The 15,641-nt window shown below is 36.8% G+C and overlaps 1 protein-coding gene across 1 annotated transcript; it reads right to left on the bottom strand.

The window, feature by feature from the left end:
* Positions 1-8,109: 8,109 nt before the first annotated feature.
* On the bottom strand, positions 8,110-11,289 carry LOC144715198 (ribosome biogenesis protein BRX1 homolog 2-like). Its single transcript, XM_078590110.1, has 8 exons — positions 10,983-11,289; positions 10,753-10,894; positions 10,250-10,328; positions 10,007-10,131; positions 9,764-9,865; positions 9,268-9,309; positions 9,089-9,187; positions 8,110-8,374 (listed from the first exon to the last, which is right to left on the bottom strand). Exons 1-8 carry the CDS (start codon positions 11,198-11,200, stop codon positions 8,243-8,245), a joined length of 939 nt encoding a protein of 312 aa, XP_078446236.1. The 5' UTR covers positions 11,201-11,289; the 3' UTR covers positions 8,110-8,242.
* Positions 11,290-15,641: the final 4,352 nt, after the last annotated feature.

Raw genomic sequence — 15,641 nt, 5'->3', positions numbered from 1 at the left:
TAGAACATCTGCTTACGCATTCTATGTATTAATTACCCTAATCTCCTACAAACGCTCATCCTCAAGTAGCCCACTACATTGTATGTTTGATGCAACTCATTGACAAGCCGATCAATTTTGATGTGCTCATGAACTTGAAGATAGTCTTCAAGCGTACACAATTAACCTATGTCCATAAGAATGATGCTCACGTTGAGCCAACATTTGGTGTCGCTGATGGGATACCAGTTAGGAGTTATAAGTGAAGATTTCACTATGATGTGGTCCAATGCTAGGCACCCTCAATAAGCTATCAGTTATTCAGGAAGCGTGAAGCCATAGAACCCATTTTTGTAAATATAGAGAAAAAATCACCTTGGATGCAAAGGAGACATTTTCAATTTTATTTATCCTTTAAATTTTCTAATCATCCAGTTGGGAAAATTTTTTCACTACATCACATGCAAATCACTACCCTTCTGGCCCACGATTTTATCTATGCTTTCAAATTTCCAAATTTTTGGGCTTGAATAAATCAGCAAACTATTTCATTGGATCAGATATTACGTCTAGCTCACTCTATATCTAGACAAAATATCAATTAAAAATGTCCATATGATTGAATTTAATGATTGTCATATGTATGAGTCTTAGGAAAAAAAGATGATCTGATGAGATCTGATTGGATTGCCCATTCCTGTACTACACAAACCCATTACCCCTGTAAGACCCAAAGGCTGAAGTGGCATGGGTAAGTATTGCACCTACACATTTATGTGTTTATCAAAAGTATCATGAATTAAAAAAATATATGAATGAAAACCAAAATAATTCTTCTCATCTTAACATTCCATAAAATCTAGGTAAATGAAATAAATGATTATTCAGGCATGTAAATGATGTAGCATTTTTTAAAAATAATCATTTAATCAATAAGTAATTTTCTTTGAACAGATAAAAATATTATGCCATTTTTAATATTTTTTAAGGATTTTTTAAAACATAAAATTACTGTATTATGAAGATTATATGAGAAATCCTTTTTGTAAACTTAGCTTGATGGTTAATGGTAGGTCTCCATTGTAAGGATCAATGGCTTCTTGGCATCCATCAACTTTTAATATAAATTAAAATGAGGTTGTGGAAAAGTATCGTACCCAAAGACAGTACTCTTGATTACCATTAATGCATATGATTAGTAGCTAATAAATCAAATGACTTATCAACATTCAGGTGAGATATCTTAGCATGCATTAGGTGAAATCTAATTCAACCCCTACCTCATAAGTCACTCCCATAACTTGGAAACCAAAATTGTATACATCATGAATGGAGTTGTTTATGTATCAATAGATAGAGAGTAATATAAAATATTTGATAGTAAAACTAAACATATAAAAATAAATTTATGTTTTAACTTCATAGATACATGGAAGCCTGGTAAATTGCTCATTAGCATATGATTCATAACATACATGAAATTGACTCAATGTTTTTAGTCATCCAATGCAAAAATTGTTCAACTAGAATCAAAGTTACACCCTGTACATAATTTTTTGTATATTTATGTGATCATGGATGTGTATATTGAAATCATTATTTATTAGTGTATAATTATGTAAACTGGTAATCTCAAATTTAGGGTTTTAATTCGCCATCATTAATTGAGATTATTCAATATAAATATATTTAACCACAGGGACCGTCTCCACAGGGAACGATGATTAAGCATTTAATTTTCTTACTATATTGATTAACAATACGAGAAAAGATAAAGACGAGAATATAATAAGTACGATAATGAAATCGGGTAAAAGGTTGTGATAGTTATAATTCAAACTTAAATTTAGCAAACAAAAGAGTAATTAAAAGTAGAATTATGGGACATGTTATGAGAATAAGGTAGAGGATGTGACAGATGTGATAATGAGCGAGTGCGTGAACCGTGTGATGGTAGAGCGAGAGACAAGATAATGGGCACGTAAGGGAGTGAAATGATAGTGAAAAGAAAATAATAGACCCTAATTAAGCTATCAACAATAATGGGAAAAGAGCAATGTAAGGCGAAGACGCTTACCTTAGATCCTTGTATTCCCCTAGGATCACAGTGATTAGAAAGTTTCGGTAAGCTCCCATCTTCTCTAATGCTTCTTCCAAAACACCCAAGACACCAAGAACACGATGAATCTCAGAACTCACTATCTTTCAATCAGCGCACACAAGTAGGAAGCAAGTTTAGGATGAAATTCAAAGTGATCGAGACCTCTATTTATAGATCAAAGGGTATGGATGGGAAGAGGAGGGGGAGACAAAGCAGTGCTGAAATTTTTAGCTCAATCAGGGCTGTAGATCATTAGATATCATCGTTTGAAGTTGGAGCAACCTTAGCCCTTGATTTCTTTCTCTCCTCATTAGTGTCTTTGACGCTTCCTCTATTTCTGTTTCCATTAAGCCGTCAAGTCATTAGGAGCCCATGCTGCATCGTCTTCTGTGCTCGCACTTTTCGGAGGCGCCACCTATATATGCAGTTGGAAAAAGGGAAAAGAAAATAATAAGCCTTTATTTAAATATATATTTAATAGGTACTAGCCCATGGCTGACGTGGCGGCGCGTCACGCGGGCCACACCAGAATTTTTATTTTTGTTCAATCAGCTGCTGACACGCGCGTGCCACATACACACGCGAGCCATGCGTACACGTGGCGCTGTGTCGTGCGGCCACATCGCCCCACCGTTATTTTTTAAAAAAGAAAAAAGTAAATTTCTGTTGTTTTCTACATCGACCCACGTGCATTTATTGCAAGAGGCCTCCATTTTATTGGTCCACATCACCCCTCTGCCAGAAAAAGGTAAAAGTATAATTCGTTAGTTGAATGCCAGTACAGCATCACTTATCGCGATGTCATAATGGCATAGCCAAATGATTGGCCAACTCCAATCATTAACTTAGTTAATGATTGGTAGTTACCAATCATTATCGTTAATTCTGACTCATCGTCGTTTGACAAATCAAACAGTGACACGTGGCTGCGCAAAATAGAAAGGTCCAATATAATTCTAAAAATCATAATTAATAAAATAAAAGTCCAAAAAATTACTATAAATATATATTTTGACTTAGAAAAATTCTATCTTTCCCAATTTCATGTTTTAAAATTCCATAAAAATCATATTCTGACTCAAAAAATTATATTCTTTTAGAATCTATTTTCAGAAAACTCCAAAAAATAAATAAATGCAAAAAAATCATAATATCATTCTAAAAATGAATTTAATCATTTTAAGCTTGATAACACACATATATTGTTGAATTAAGGCACATAACATGAAAATATGGTAAGATTTGGGTATTAAAAATGCATGTTATCATCAACCTGTTGATGAGTAGAAGACATTAAAACATTTATTTAATGTATTGTATCTTTCTGTAATTATTGATATGTATTGAATTTTTATCGCACTAATTATTTATTATGGTATGATTATTTTAACTCTTTTGAAGAGAAGAAGGACTAACATCACATAGTTTTAGTTGATTTTTTTTAAGAGATTTTTTTAGCTTAAACTCAGGGAATTATGATCTATAAATTCTGCCATTCATATTTGATACCCTTAATAACATAGACTGTAATAGAAATCCTAGAATAAGATTTTTATTTTGGGATCATTCTCATGAATATTTTTTTCTCGTCATGTAATAGAAATTTTTTTGCAAACATATGAATACTGACTTTACCATGAAGCAGTATGCGTATTCAACATATTCTTCATACATAAATTTGTTTAGGCAGACCAAAAAATTATACTTTTTTTTATGACCCATATCGGTTGAACTGCATTTTTTTGCATAAAAGATAGAGTTGCATTATATAAATAACTTTATTGATTTAATAAATTAACTCTAAGTCGTTAATATATTATGTAATCGGACTCATTAAAATGGCTTGACGCAATAAACATCAAACTTATCAACCGAAATTCACATTTTTTCAGTTTGACATGAAAATTACTGGTTTTGGAAGATATTGTCAAAAGTAATTCTTGAATAAGTAAAGAAGGGATTTAATATTTGTGCTATGATCTTAATTTTTTGAAAAAATAAATTTATTTTATTTTAATCATAAATTTAATATAGAATATCATAAATTATTTGATACATAAGTATCTAAATATTGAAATTTACAAGAACAAGGGATCCATCAAAAATAATTATCATAAAACTCAAAGGAAATAAATTATTAATCATAGTCAAGTCAAAGATACTGTGTGACTAGTAGCACACAACCATTCACTTGGAGTTTATGAACCATCATAATTATCCTTATGTATAAAATTCCATTGAGGTTCATTGTTATTTATTAATTATAGTTGTAGACAAGATGATTAATTAACATATATGATTTATAATATGCGTCCATTTCGGTGCATACGACAATAGGATATTATGGAGCTACCTGGTAAAGAGAATCGTCCAGATATTTAGAAATATATTGAAATAATTTGGGACTTCGTGTAAAATTAATAAATCAACCTAATAGAATATGAAATTTATTCTTTTAAAATATTGTAAGAAACCCCCTTACTCTGGTCATTTTCTTAGGTGGGGCCTCAACATAAATATTTAGTATACAAATGTAAAAGTACATTGATTGACATGATTCCGTAATACATTTTGTTGCAAAATGCCCTAAAAGTTCCAGGCACAAAGGAAGTAATAGGAGTATAATGAAGAGATATGGTTCTTCTCATGATTGTGTCACATAAAAAGGTTGTATTGACCTTTCTTGCAATAAAATATTTCAGATAATCATGAAATTAAGTTCTCATAAGTCATTGAGTTCCCCATTTATTTTAAATTTACAAGTGATTTGTATATCTTCTTTGCAGAAATCAAATGACCAGGACGTTATCCTCTGTTTTGTGCAAACATATACACAAACAAGTCAAGATATATTAACAAAGAGAATTATTCAAAAATGACATTGATAAACCAGAATTAGGGATAAAGCTGTTATTTTAAGGCTCCGATTAATTATTTTTTCCTTACTTAGAATAGTGTAAGAGTCGAATCCACAAGGAGCTGCTAATAAGAGAGTAAATTGTATTTCAAATAATTCCTAAAAACCACATTTAACTAGTTTATGTGACTAATAGTTTTATGGATTTTTAACTATTTTCTAAATAGGAAAATCAATGGAATAAACTAGTCAAAACTATTTTAAGTAAATCAAACGCATCTTTATTTTGTTTTAGATAAGTTTGAATAATTAAATGTGACTTTTTAGGAATTATTGAGGAATTGTTGGTGCAAGAAATAAGATTTAATGTTAAACAGAACCTTCGGCTGGAATTTGTAGGCGTGGCGCTTCGCTGGGGGGGTCGTAGACAGAAAATGCTGTAACTTTTACTCCAAGAGGAATTCTTCAGTGCTTTTTGATGCGTCTTGAAAGCTTGATGTCTAGGCTATCAATTACAATGTTTACCTACAGAAAAAGGTCAGAAAATTCAAACAAAACATTTAGATGATCAGACAAACGTATTTGTTAGTTCCCATAAGGGCCAAGTGGTGCTCTTTCTCCAAGAATCTTGATCACCCTTGAACTCTCTCTCCCACACTCTTGTGGAACAAGAATTGGATGAAATAAATCTGATGCACTAGGCCTCCAACAACAAGTAGGGAGCAGAAATCCAAGATGAGACACAAAGAGAGGGGAGAGGAGAATAAATAGAAGTGCCCTAGCTCTCCGAGCCATTGGATTTAATTCCAGGGGTTTGGAGAGCTAGGATTTCTTGATTTCCAGCCTAGACCCACGTTTTCTCCTTCCCCGATTTGAAAACATGCCTTTCAGATTTAAATTGTGGGTTAGTTCGACAATTCTTGCATTTAGTAAACCTAGTCCTCAAGGAGGTTTGAATGGGCTTCTATAGCATACTTGTGTATTGGTCCTCTTCTTATTATCTATAATATGGCTTAAGTTTCTACTTTCCTCCCATTTGTATCTCAGATTCACCATTGTATTTATCTAAGTCATGTTATTCAAATAAAAATCCCAAGAGATATGAGAAATCCACTTGAGTCTAAAGAGTCAAGTGGGGTTAGTCTAAAAAATCAATAAAACATATAAAAAAGAGCTTAGGAAAATAAAACATAAATTCCTTTTTTACTTAAATGGTGAATAATGCTAGTGAAAATCTAAAAATATGTGGTAAAAATAAATTTAAAAGCATACTGCCCTCCCCCTCAGTATAATGGCATTGTCTTATGCCCTCCCCCATCGTATAAGCACAAGTATAATCCCATTTTTCAATCAAAACCACTCATATTTTTAAAAATAATTTTATTGATTTCCCAATTTCTAATTGTCAGTAAACTAATTTATAATGAGATAATGGTTAGTACCTCCAGTGAGAATGGCCAGTGGCTTAGATACAAATAATGGACCCCTATTGAAGCAAATAGACACTTGTGTATGTGATGGTATCTCAAACGTAAACACAAAGCAACTATTATGGCTATAGTGTGTTATAGTATGGACTTTTACCAGCCAAATCTGGCCCTAGATCAAACTTCTGATCCACAATTCCAAATCTCTATTGAAAACAAAATAATGTATCACCAGCGTCTGATAAAAATATGTATGAAAAGAAGATAATATATCCGCTTGGATCCCCCCAACTGGTCGCCAGGAATTGTCCTTCTGACTGCTCCAGCTTCCGCTAAGGTCTTGAGAGAAAAGAAAAGACAGTTCTTACCCTCTTTGGCCCACCCCACCCCCCTGGTGTTATTTTTAGCCATTTCAAACTGCTTTTGTTGTTCCCTTTTCCACTTTTTTTAACTGCCTTCTTCTATATGCTTTGCTGAAATATTTATCAAGAGTTATTACCTTGTTCTCGGCATTTGACATCTGGGACTTTGAATACAGTACATATGATATTATTCTTGTTTGAAACCATATTTCCAGTACATCACAATTCAGACATCAGAGATCCTATATTTATTCTAATTCCAGATTCCACACAAGATCAATACCAGATGGCTCCACCTCCTAGTTCCTAATCTATACATAAGTTCCTAAGAATATGTTTGAGTATAACTGTTTATGATTTCCTTGATTTCTTGAAACAATTTATGTGACTAGATATAGCTATTACAAAAATAATCTTTACTAAGAATTGCCTACTTTGAATAGAGTTTTGGGTTCATGGAATCTTAATTATTTGATCATATTCAAAACACACAAATGGTCTCTTTCTTTAGTGTTCAATATCTGATTTCTTCTTCCAAATAATCCTCAACTATTTTTTTGGTTAAAATAGGTGTTTCTAATCGAATCATACTTTCCAAGACCTGATAAGAGTAATTATGATACGAGAACCTATGAATTATTCACTTGATGGCTTTGAGATATGCAACAACAATATTATCAATGTAAGCTATGACTTTCGAGATTACATTGAATGTGTGGGAGAAAATGTATTTAATGATCTCCTAAAACCTTACCAGATTTTATAAGACGGCAACATCTGAGGTATTAGACATACCTTATAACTCCAGGGGCATACCATGGTTGGCTGTTGATATTACTGTCATCTTTCTCTCCAATTATAGAGTAGAATCTGCATGTATACATGCATGACCTTTTCTTCTCTAACAGCAACTTTTTTTAATCCGAAAATGGGATTGTTATAGCTCTCAATATGCCAAAATAACAAATTTCCCCTCCCATTGATGAGTTCTAGTGTTAAGATTTTATTCATATCCGTGGCTACAAAAGTATGTAGTTAGCTTCAATTTCTAAGGATTAATCATAAAATTAAACCTACTATTTTACTCGTTATATTTTTCCAGCAACCAAGTTATTATTTTGGCAGTTTAAAAAGAACTAGACTAGAAATAAACATGCAGACGAGTTGAACATGAGAGAAATTAAATGGGATTTTTCCAAATTGTGAAATACAAAATCCGTGACAAAAGGGATAATTGGAAAAGAAAAATCGTAAAGAATTTTCCAGTTTTCTAAATAAACTAACAATCCTTTCTAAATAAACATAAATTAAAGAGAATCCCCCCATTTCTAATTCCTGTGGTTTCTTCCATATTGTGAAATAAGTAATCCATGAAAATAAGAATTAAGTGAATAAGAAATCCTGTTAACAATCTAAAAAATTACCCAGAAGAGAGCAGAAAAATCATACATACCATTTTCCAGATAACCTCAAGCACATAGAGAGAGGATAATTCCTTACGTGTCTATAGTTGTGATTATTCCTTCCACATATCTGCGAACTCATCAGGCTCAAGGGGATTCTCAAGCTCATGCATCCTCTTCCTCGTCTTTGCTTTCACCTTCGTGGCATACTTCCCAGACTTCTTCCTCTTTTCCAACGCTCGAATCTGAGTACAGGTTAGCAGGACCAGATTTCAAACCTCAATAGGTTTTAAAAAAAAAAAGAAAAAAAAAAGGAATAGAAGCGACTAAGATCGGTTGGAATGAAGGGATGGCCATGGAAACGAACTTGTCACCGTCATCATTCATCCCTTAATTTCATCATCGTCTGCATCAGCCATGCGTAGCTTGGATGAATATCGATGAAGAATTCAACTGATGGATGATAATGATGACATCAAAGATGGCATCGTTATCATGGCCAGATAATGAGGAAGATGATTCGCCACTGTGATCGCCATCGCCATCATCATTGTAGACCATGTGTGGCCTGGACAAATGATGGTGGCAATGATGAATTCAACAGATGGATGATGAAAACAATCACAGCCTCTTGGAAACCAGATGACAATGACTATTCGCCATCAACAGATGGATGATGGCGATGATGGAGAAGATGGCCCTGGGAAATCAGGTGACAATGACAACAATAATTCATCATCCAGTGATGAATGACAATGATGATGACAGCTCCTGGAAACCAGATGATAACTTGACATCATCCATTGACATTTTCATCTTCATCTTCACTCTCATAGTGATCGTCATATAAATTTCTATATCCATCTCCACCATCATCGTCGTCGTCATCACTAATGCCATTTCCATAGTCATCGTCATCATCATACAGGAACCTTAATGGAATATTCCAAAATTTTCACCTGGTTTGGAGAAATGTAGAACGGATTCTCGAAAAGGGTAGGACCTCCAAAACTCCCACCGAAGATTTTGATGGGGTTCAAACAGAATCTTGGACCCACCTGCACAGATGATCTCTTGAGTCATCCAACGTTAAAAGAAAAAAATTAAGAGAATTATTGGAAAAAAAAGCCCGGCGCACCTCAACAAGCGTTGCCTCTTCTATCCCACCCTGGTTCACGATCTGGAAATTTCAAGAAGTAAATGTCAAATGAAAGGTACATTTGTAAATACATGAAGTAAATGTCAAGTATAATCTAAAAGATCGAGAGATTTCCTGAAATGAATGAACCAAGGGCCCTATAAGAAAGCAAATTAAAACCTAGAGATAACTGTTGGTCAATGAAAATACATGGAAGTTTTGGGAAAACGACAGCGGTTGTTATACTGAGATCATGCATCATGACAAACTTCAAGTACAGAATTGAAGGCAACGAAGGTGGTTTTCTTAAGGCTTACTTAATGTCTGAGCTAGAATATATAAGCCATCAGCAGATTGACTACGGCACACACGGAACAAGATACAGAGAATTCACTGTTTTGCGGCTAAACTATTGTAAAGGGCAAACTCAAATAAATTTTGTTTGAAAGAAAAAAAAACACAAGATCATGTGGTCATCAGCAAATTCAAATAATACCTGATAATTCCGGAACCAAATGTGGTCATCAGCAAGTGAAAAGGCAAACACATGATCATGGAATGGCTTAGACTTCCTATGATCCTTCGGAGTATCAAATATCTGTTGCCACATAAGAGGGTTTGAATTTTCAAAATTCTTGGAGAAACAAATAATCCCAAATCAAGTTTCAGAAGCTAAATCAGAGTAATTAATTTCATATGGCAGGAGAAGAAATCGGTTGGAAAAAAACTGTTAGTGTACCTGTGTTATCATTTCTTTCAAGAGCAACCAGTGAGGATCTTTATTAAAATTCGAGGAGAAAGTTAAAAGTGGCCGGGAACCCTTCAAATGATTTCCAGTCAGCTTCAGCTCTTCCATAGTATGCACTGCAGATGAACATAAAGACAATAAAAATTCGAAAATGTTTCAAAGGAAATACGCGGGCCCTTAAATGATGGATTAAACGAAGAGGTGTAGGCATCACTAAGAATTCGACAAACATACCAGCATTAACTAAAAATTTGACAGATGGACCGTTCGGACATTTAGCCATCCAAAGGTATAAATCCTTCTGCTTCCTGCACTGTTATTTGGGAACCTCAAGTCAGAACGTTAGACAAAAGAGAAAATTAAGCTTCTCGCGAAAAATATATAACCTTCAAAGGATATCTATCAGCGTTAAGGCTGTTTCTGAATAACCCATTAAGAAATCCATCAGCTATTTCATAAAAAATCAATAAATATATGTAATTTTTACGCTTTGAAGAAGCTTTCAAACAAGAACCTCAGTGATATTGTGTCTTCTTTTTTCAATTTAAGGAGAAAAATGTTCTGATTGATTTTTTGACAACAATGAACATCCAATCGATCACGTATGGATACATAAAATAAACGAAAACAAGAAAGATCACGGAATTAATGAGAATTAGTAAAAAGAGAGGACAAAGCAGAGATTATAAGATATTCAAAAACGACTTCACCTCAAAATTAAAACCGAAAAAATATACCTCGAAGAACAAACAGTACGAACAACTGCGAAGCTCAACCAACTCATTGAGAGTAGCGCCTTTGCTCGACTGAGACTCCACCTTATTGTCTTTCTTGCCATGCGGCAGCAACGAAACCACGTTCAGCATCAGATGGCGGTATCTGAATCGATGAAAGCAAACACCACGAATCATTACAAGCAACAAAGAACAAAAATTGATGCATAAAAAACCAAAGACAAGTAAATTACCTGGACATAATCCTTCGGGAACAAGTGATTAACACCTTCTCTTTGTTCCTGAAGACAGGACCCACGTCGCCGCCGCTAATGCTGCTATTCTCTGCACCCACATCTGGCCCATCCTTCCAACCTAGAAGCGTACGTTTGGGCCTTTCTGGTGCCGCGATCTCCTCCAACTTCGGAGCTTCCGCTGCCCTCTCCTGCCCTAATTTCCTCTTCTTCCCCATCTTCTAGCTGGGAAAATCGCTCGCAGAGAGGGGTTTACTCTAGAGTTTAAGCCCGCCGCTTTGAGCTTGCCTGAATGCTGAGATATCAAAATCAAATTTGTATATATAGTTGGCCCAGAAACCTTATACTCCATTTCAAAGACCCTATAATATATTGAAAATTATTTATATACTGTTCTTTCAAAACTGGTTTACTGGGTTTGTTGCTCCTCAAAGTTCCAGAATATTAATTCACTGTTCTTTCAAAACTGCTTTACTGGAATGTTCCAGAATTTTTTGAATCTTAACAAGGATATATTGAATTTGTTTTTAGAACCTACTAGTCTACTGTTCTTTCAAAACTCCTTTATGGGGTTGTTGCTTTTCAATTGTTCCAGAATTTTTTGAATTTTGATAAGGATATATTAAATTTGTTTTTAGAACTTAGTAACATACAGTTATTTCAAAACTGTTTTATTGGGTTGTCAATTGTTCCAGAATATTTTTTTGTTTCGACAAGGATAGATTGAATTTTTTTTAGAACATGTTAATTTGTTGCTCTTTTAAAATTGGTTTACTGGGTTGTTGCTTATCGATTGTTCCATATTTATTTGAATTTTGACAAAGATATATTAATTTTTTTTAGAACATATTAGAATATGGTTCATTTCAAAACTGCTTTAATGGGTTGTTACTTTTCGATTTTTACAGAAGTTTTTAAAATGTCAAAAAGATATATCAAATATCTTTATAGAAAATATGAATATAATATTCTTTCAAAGCTGCTTTACTGGGTTGTAGGGTTTGACATTTTGGACCAGGGACCAGTCAGACCGGACCAAACGAGGACTGCCGGTCCACCATTTTAGGGTGGACCCGTTGGTCGGGCCGGATCCAGTCCGATGGTAAAACCGGACCAGGACCAGATTAAATAATAAAAATATGTATAATATATTTTATCCCCGCTTCCCTTTCACCTTGCTCGTGCTCCCCTCTCTTCCCCCCCCCCTTTCCCCGATCATGCTCCCCTCTTCCCCCCTTCCCGTTCTCCAGTTCTCTCTCTCTCTCTCGCATGCTCTCTTCTCTCTCTCCCGTTGTCGCTCTCTTCTCTCTCTTCCGTTCTCTCTCTCTCGCATGTTCTCTTCTCTCTCTCCCACTCTCTGAATCTTCTTCTTTTCTAGTCTTCTTTTAATTTTTCTTCTTCGTTACCATTTTCCTACTATTTTCCTTCTTCTTCTTTCTCCTGGCCTTCTTATTTCTCATTATGTTTTTTTACCTTCTTCCGTTTCGTCTTCCTTTCTCTTCTTTAAAACTTCTTTTACTGTTCAATTATTCTTCTTTCAATCTTCTTTTCTTTTCCTCTTTTTATTTTATTAGTCTTTTCATTATTCAAGATGGGCTTTACAAGTGACTTTCAATAAAATTTCCATTTGATGAGAAGTCCATACCATTTTTTTTATCTTGACTTTTTGTTCTTCGACTTTGACTAGTCAACATGACTGGACCAGGACCGGACGAGATCGGTCCAGAACCTGACGAGATCGGTCCAGAACCGGACGGGAACCGAACTTATCCTTAGGTAAGGTTTAGGTCCTTGCTAAAAGTACGGACCGGACAGCGACCATCAAACCCTAGTGGGTTGTTGCTTTTCAATTGTTCTTTTACTTTTTAAATTCTGACAAGGATATATTGACTGTATATATTTATCCATTGTCAATATGTATGTGAATGAAGTATTTTGCAGTCCATAACCAATGAGTTATTTACAACTATATCAGCATGGTCATGTCTCTGGCTTCAATGGATAATACTGAAAGAATGAAAATGAAATGAATAAATGTTGTACAAGTAAAGTTTATCTTGAAACTGATTGATGAAGATGTGTATGCAGGCTTTTATGAATGGGATGATGACGACGACGATGATGATGATTAAATCACCAAACAATATTAAGAGGATGATGGGATGACACCTTTTCGTCGTCATCATATTCAACTACCAAGTGGTACTTCTAACTCAGGTTTTTTCGACATTCCCTCCTCAATTTATAAGTATATTACTTTTCATAACTTCTTACTATTTCTTTCTCCATCTTCATCATACTCTCCATCTTCGTATCTGAGAATAAATATCTTACGAACAACCATTTCTGCTTAATATATATTCACACCTCTCCTAATTTCATTGCATATTGTATTATCTTTCACATCTATATCTAGAGAAGGATGCGTTCCAGTCTCAGTCTGGTTTTACCGAAAACCTAAACCTAGACCTGAAGTTCAGTCCGGTCTCAGTCTGGGCTCGGTCCGGTCCGCTCTTCGCTTGGTCATGTTGACTAGTCAATGTTAAGTTAACTTGGTCGCCTCATTGCATCACATATCGCCTCTGGTGCTGAAGCAGCATTGGATAATGAGAGGGCTAGAGTGAAAGAGTGTGAGAATGAAAGAGGGAGAGAGGGAGAGAGTGACACTGAGATAGTGCAAGGCAGAGAGAATACCAGAGGGAGAGAGTGAGACAGTGAGAGAGTGAGAGGGCGAGACTGAGAGAGGAAGTACAAGAGGGAGAGAATGACAGAGGGAGAAAGGGAGCGGGTAAGAAGGAGAGTACAAGAGAGAGAGAGAGAGAGGGAGAGAGTGACACTGAGATAGTGCAAGGCAGAGAGAATACCAGAGGGAGAGAGTGAGAGGGCGAGACTGAGAGAGAGGGCGAGACTGAGAGAGAGTGCGAGAGGGAGAGAGTGACAAAGGGAGAGTACAAGATAGAGAGAGATGGAGAGAGGGGAAATGAGAGGGGAAAAGCCGGAGAGGGGAAGTTAGAGAGAGAGGGAGAGGGAGCAGGTGAGAGGGAGAGAGTTCAATAGGGAAAGATTGTTAGAGGCAGAGAGTCTGAGAGAGAATGAGAGAGGGAGAACGACAGAGAGGGCGAGCGAGAGAACGAGAGGTAGAGAGGAGGGGAGTGAGAGCGAGAGAGAGGATCTCAGAGAGGGTAAGAGAGAGAGGTGGTGACATAGAGAGGGAGAGAGAACGAGAGGGTGGTGAGAGAGAGGAGAGAGGAGGAGAGGGAGAACGGGAGAGAGTTTGAGAGAGAGAGGAGCAGAGGGAGAGAGGGCGAAAGAGAGGAGAGAGAGAGAGAGAGAGAGAGAGCGGGAGAGAGGTTGAGAGGAAGAGAGGGAGACAGGCGGAGAGGGAGAGCGGGTGAGACAGAGGGGGAGAGCGGGAGAGAGGGTGAGAGAGGGGGAAGGATAGAGGGAAAGAAAACAAGAGGGAGGCAGTGAGGACGGGTGAGAAGGCAAGAGGGAGGGATTGAGAGCAAACAAGAGGGAGAGTGAGACTGGAACAGAGGGATAGAAAGAGAGGGAGAGGGAGAGAGAGAGAGAGAGAGAGAGAGAGAGAGAACGAACGGGAGAGGGAGAGGACGAAAAATAGAGAGGGGGAAAGAACAAGCGGAAGAGAGAACAAGTAGGAGAGAGAGAGAGAGAACGAAAAAGAGAGAGGGGGAAAGTGTTGAAGCAACTTGTCGTCTCGGGTCTTCCGTCAATCCTCCTCGTGTTCCACCTGCAGTCACTGCCACTGCCATGCCTCTCAAGACTCATGTTTCCCTGGTGGAAGATCTGTCCTCAAAAGAAAGCAGCCATGCATATCTGCCTCAGACATCTGAACCGCCGCCTGCCGTACAAGCGTCAGCTCCCAACAGTCACTTGAACTGCCAGGAGATCATGATGACTCTGCATTAAGATGTGTCATCATGGAGACGTTTGCCTTACCATCATTAAGATAGAACTACCCACTCGATTCCTTCCCAACTCTATATAGACTCTTATGGTTTCATTTGCGGAGATGGGATTTTCTCCTTATCCCGTTCTATGCTATCTTGTTTTCTTTTCTTCTCTGAACGACCTGGTTTTCTTCTTTAAGCTCTCAGTTCTTATCTTTGACTTCTCTCTTTCCTAGTTCATTTCTTGTAAGAAAGAACGAGCGGAAGAGAGAACGAACAGGAGAGAGGGAGAGAGAACAAGTGGGAGAGAGAACGAACAGGAGAGAGGGAGAGAGAACAAGCGGGAGAGAGAACGAACAGGAGAGAGGGAGAGAGAACAAGAGGGAGAGAGGGAGAGAGGGAGAGAGGATGAGAGAGAGAGGGAGAGCGAACGACAGAGAGAGGGAGAGAGAACGAGCAGGAGAGAGGGAGAGAGAACGATCAGGAGAGAGAGAGGGAGAGAGAATGACAGAGAGAGGGAGAGAGAACGAGCAGGAGAGAGGGAGAGAGAACGAGAGAGAGAGGGAGAGAGAACGAGCAGGATAGAGGGAGAGAGAACGAGCAGGAGAGAGGGAGAGAGAACAAGCAGAAGAGAGGGAGAGCGAACGACAGAGAGAGGGAGAGAGAACAAGCAGGAGAGAGGGAGTGTGGGAGAGAGAGAGAGGGAGAGAGAATGAGAGATAGAGGGAGAGAGAATGACAGAGAGAGG

Source organism: Wolffia australiana, chromosome 18 (assembly GCF_029677425.1).
Source record: "Wolffia australiana isolate 7733 chromosome 18, ASM2967742v1".
Lineage (NCBI taxonomy): Eukaryota > Viridiplantae > Streptophyta > Magnoliopsida > Alismatales > Araceae > Wolffia > Wolffia australiana.
This window is presented reverse-complemented; position numbering and strand designations above follow the sequence as displayed.

What these genes read in the sequence shown, in the direction of transcription:
- LOC144715198 (XM_078590110.1), bottom strand. Translation starts at nt 11,200, where the DNA reads ATGGGGAAGAAGAGGAAATTAGGGCAGGAGAGGGCAGCGGAAGCTCCG. An exon ending in TCCCGAAGGATTATGTCCAG is followed by an intron (nt 10,895 to 10,982) that starts GTAATTTACTTG and finishes TCATCGATTCAG; the next exon opens with ATACCGCCATCTGATGCTGA. An exon ending in CAAATTTTTAGTTAATGCTG is followed by an intron (nt 10,132 to 10,249) that starts GTATGTTTGTCG and finishes GTTCATCTGCAG; the next exon opens with TGCATACTATGGAAGAGCTG.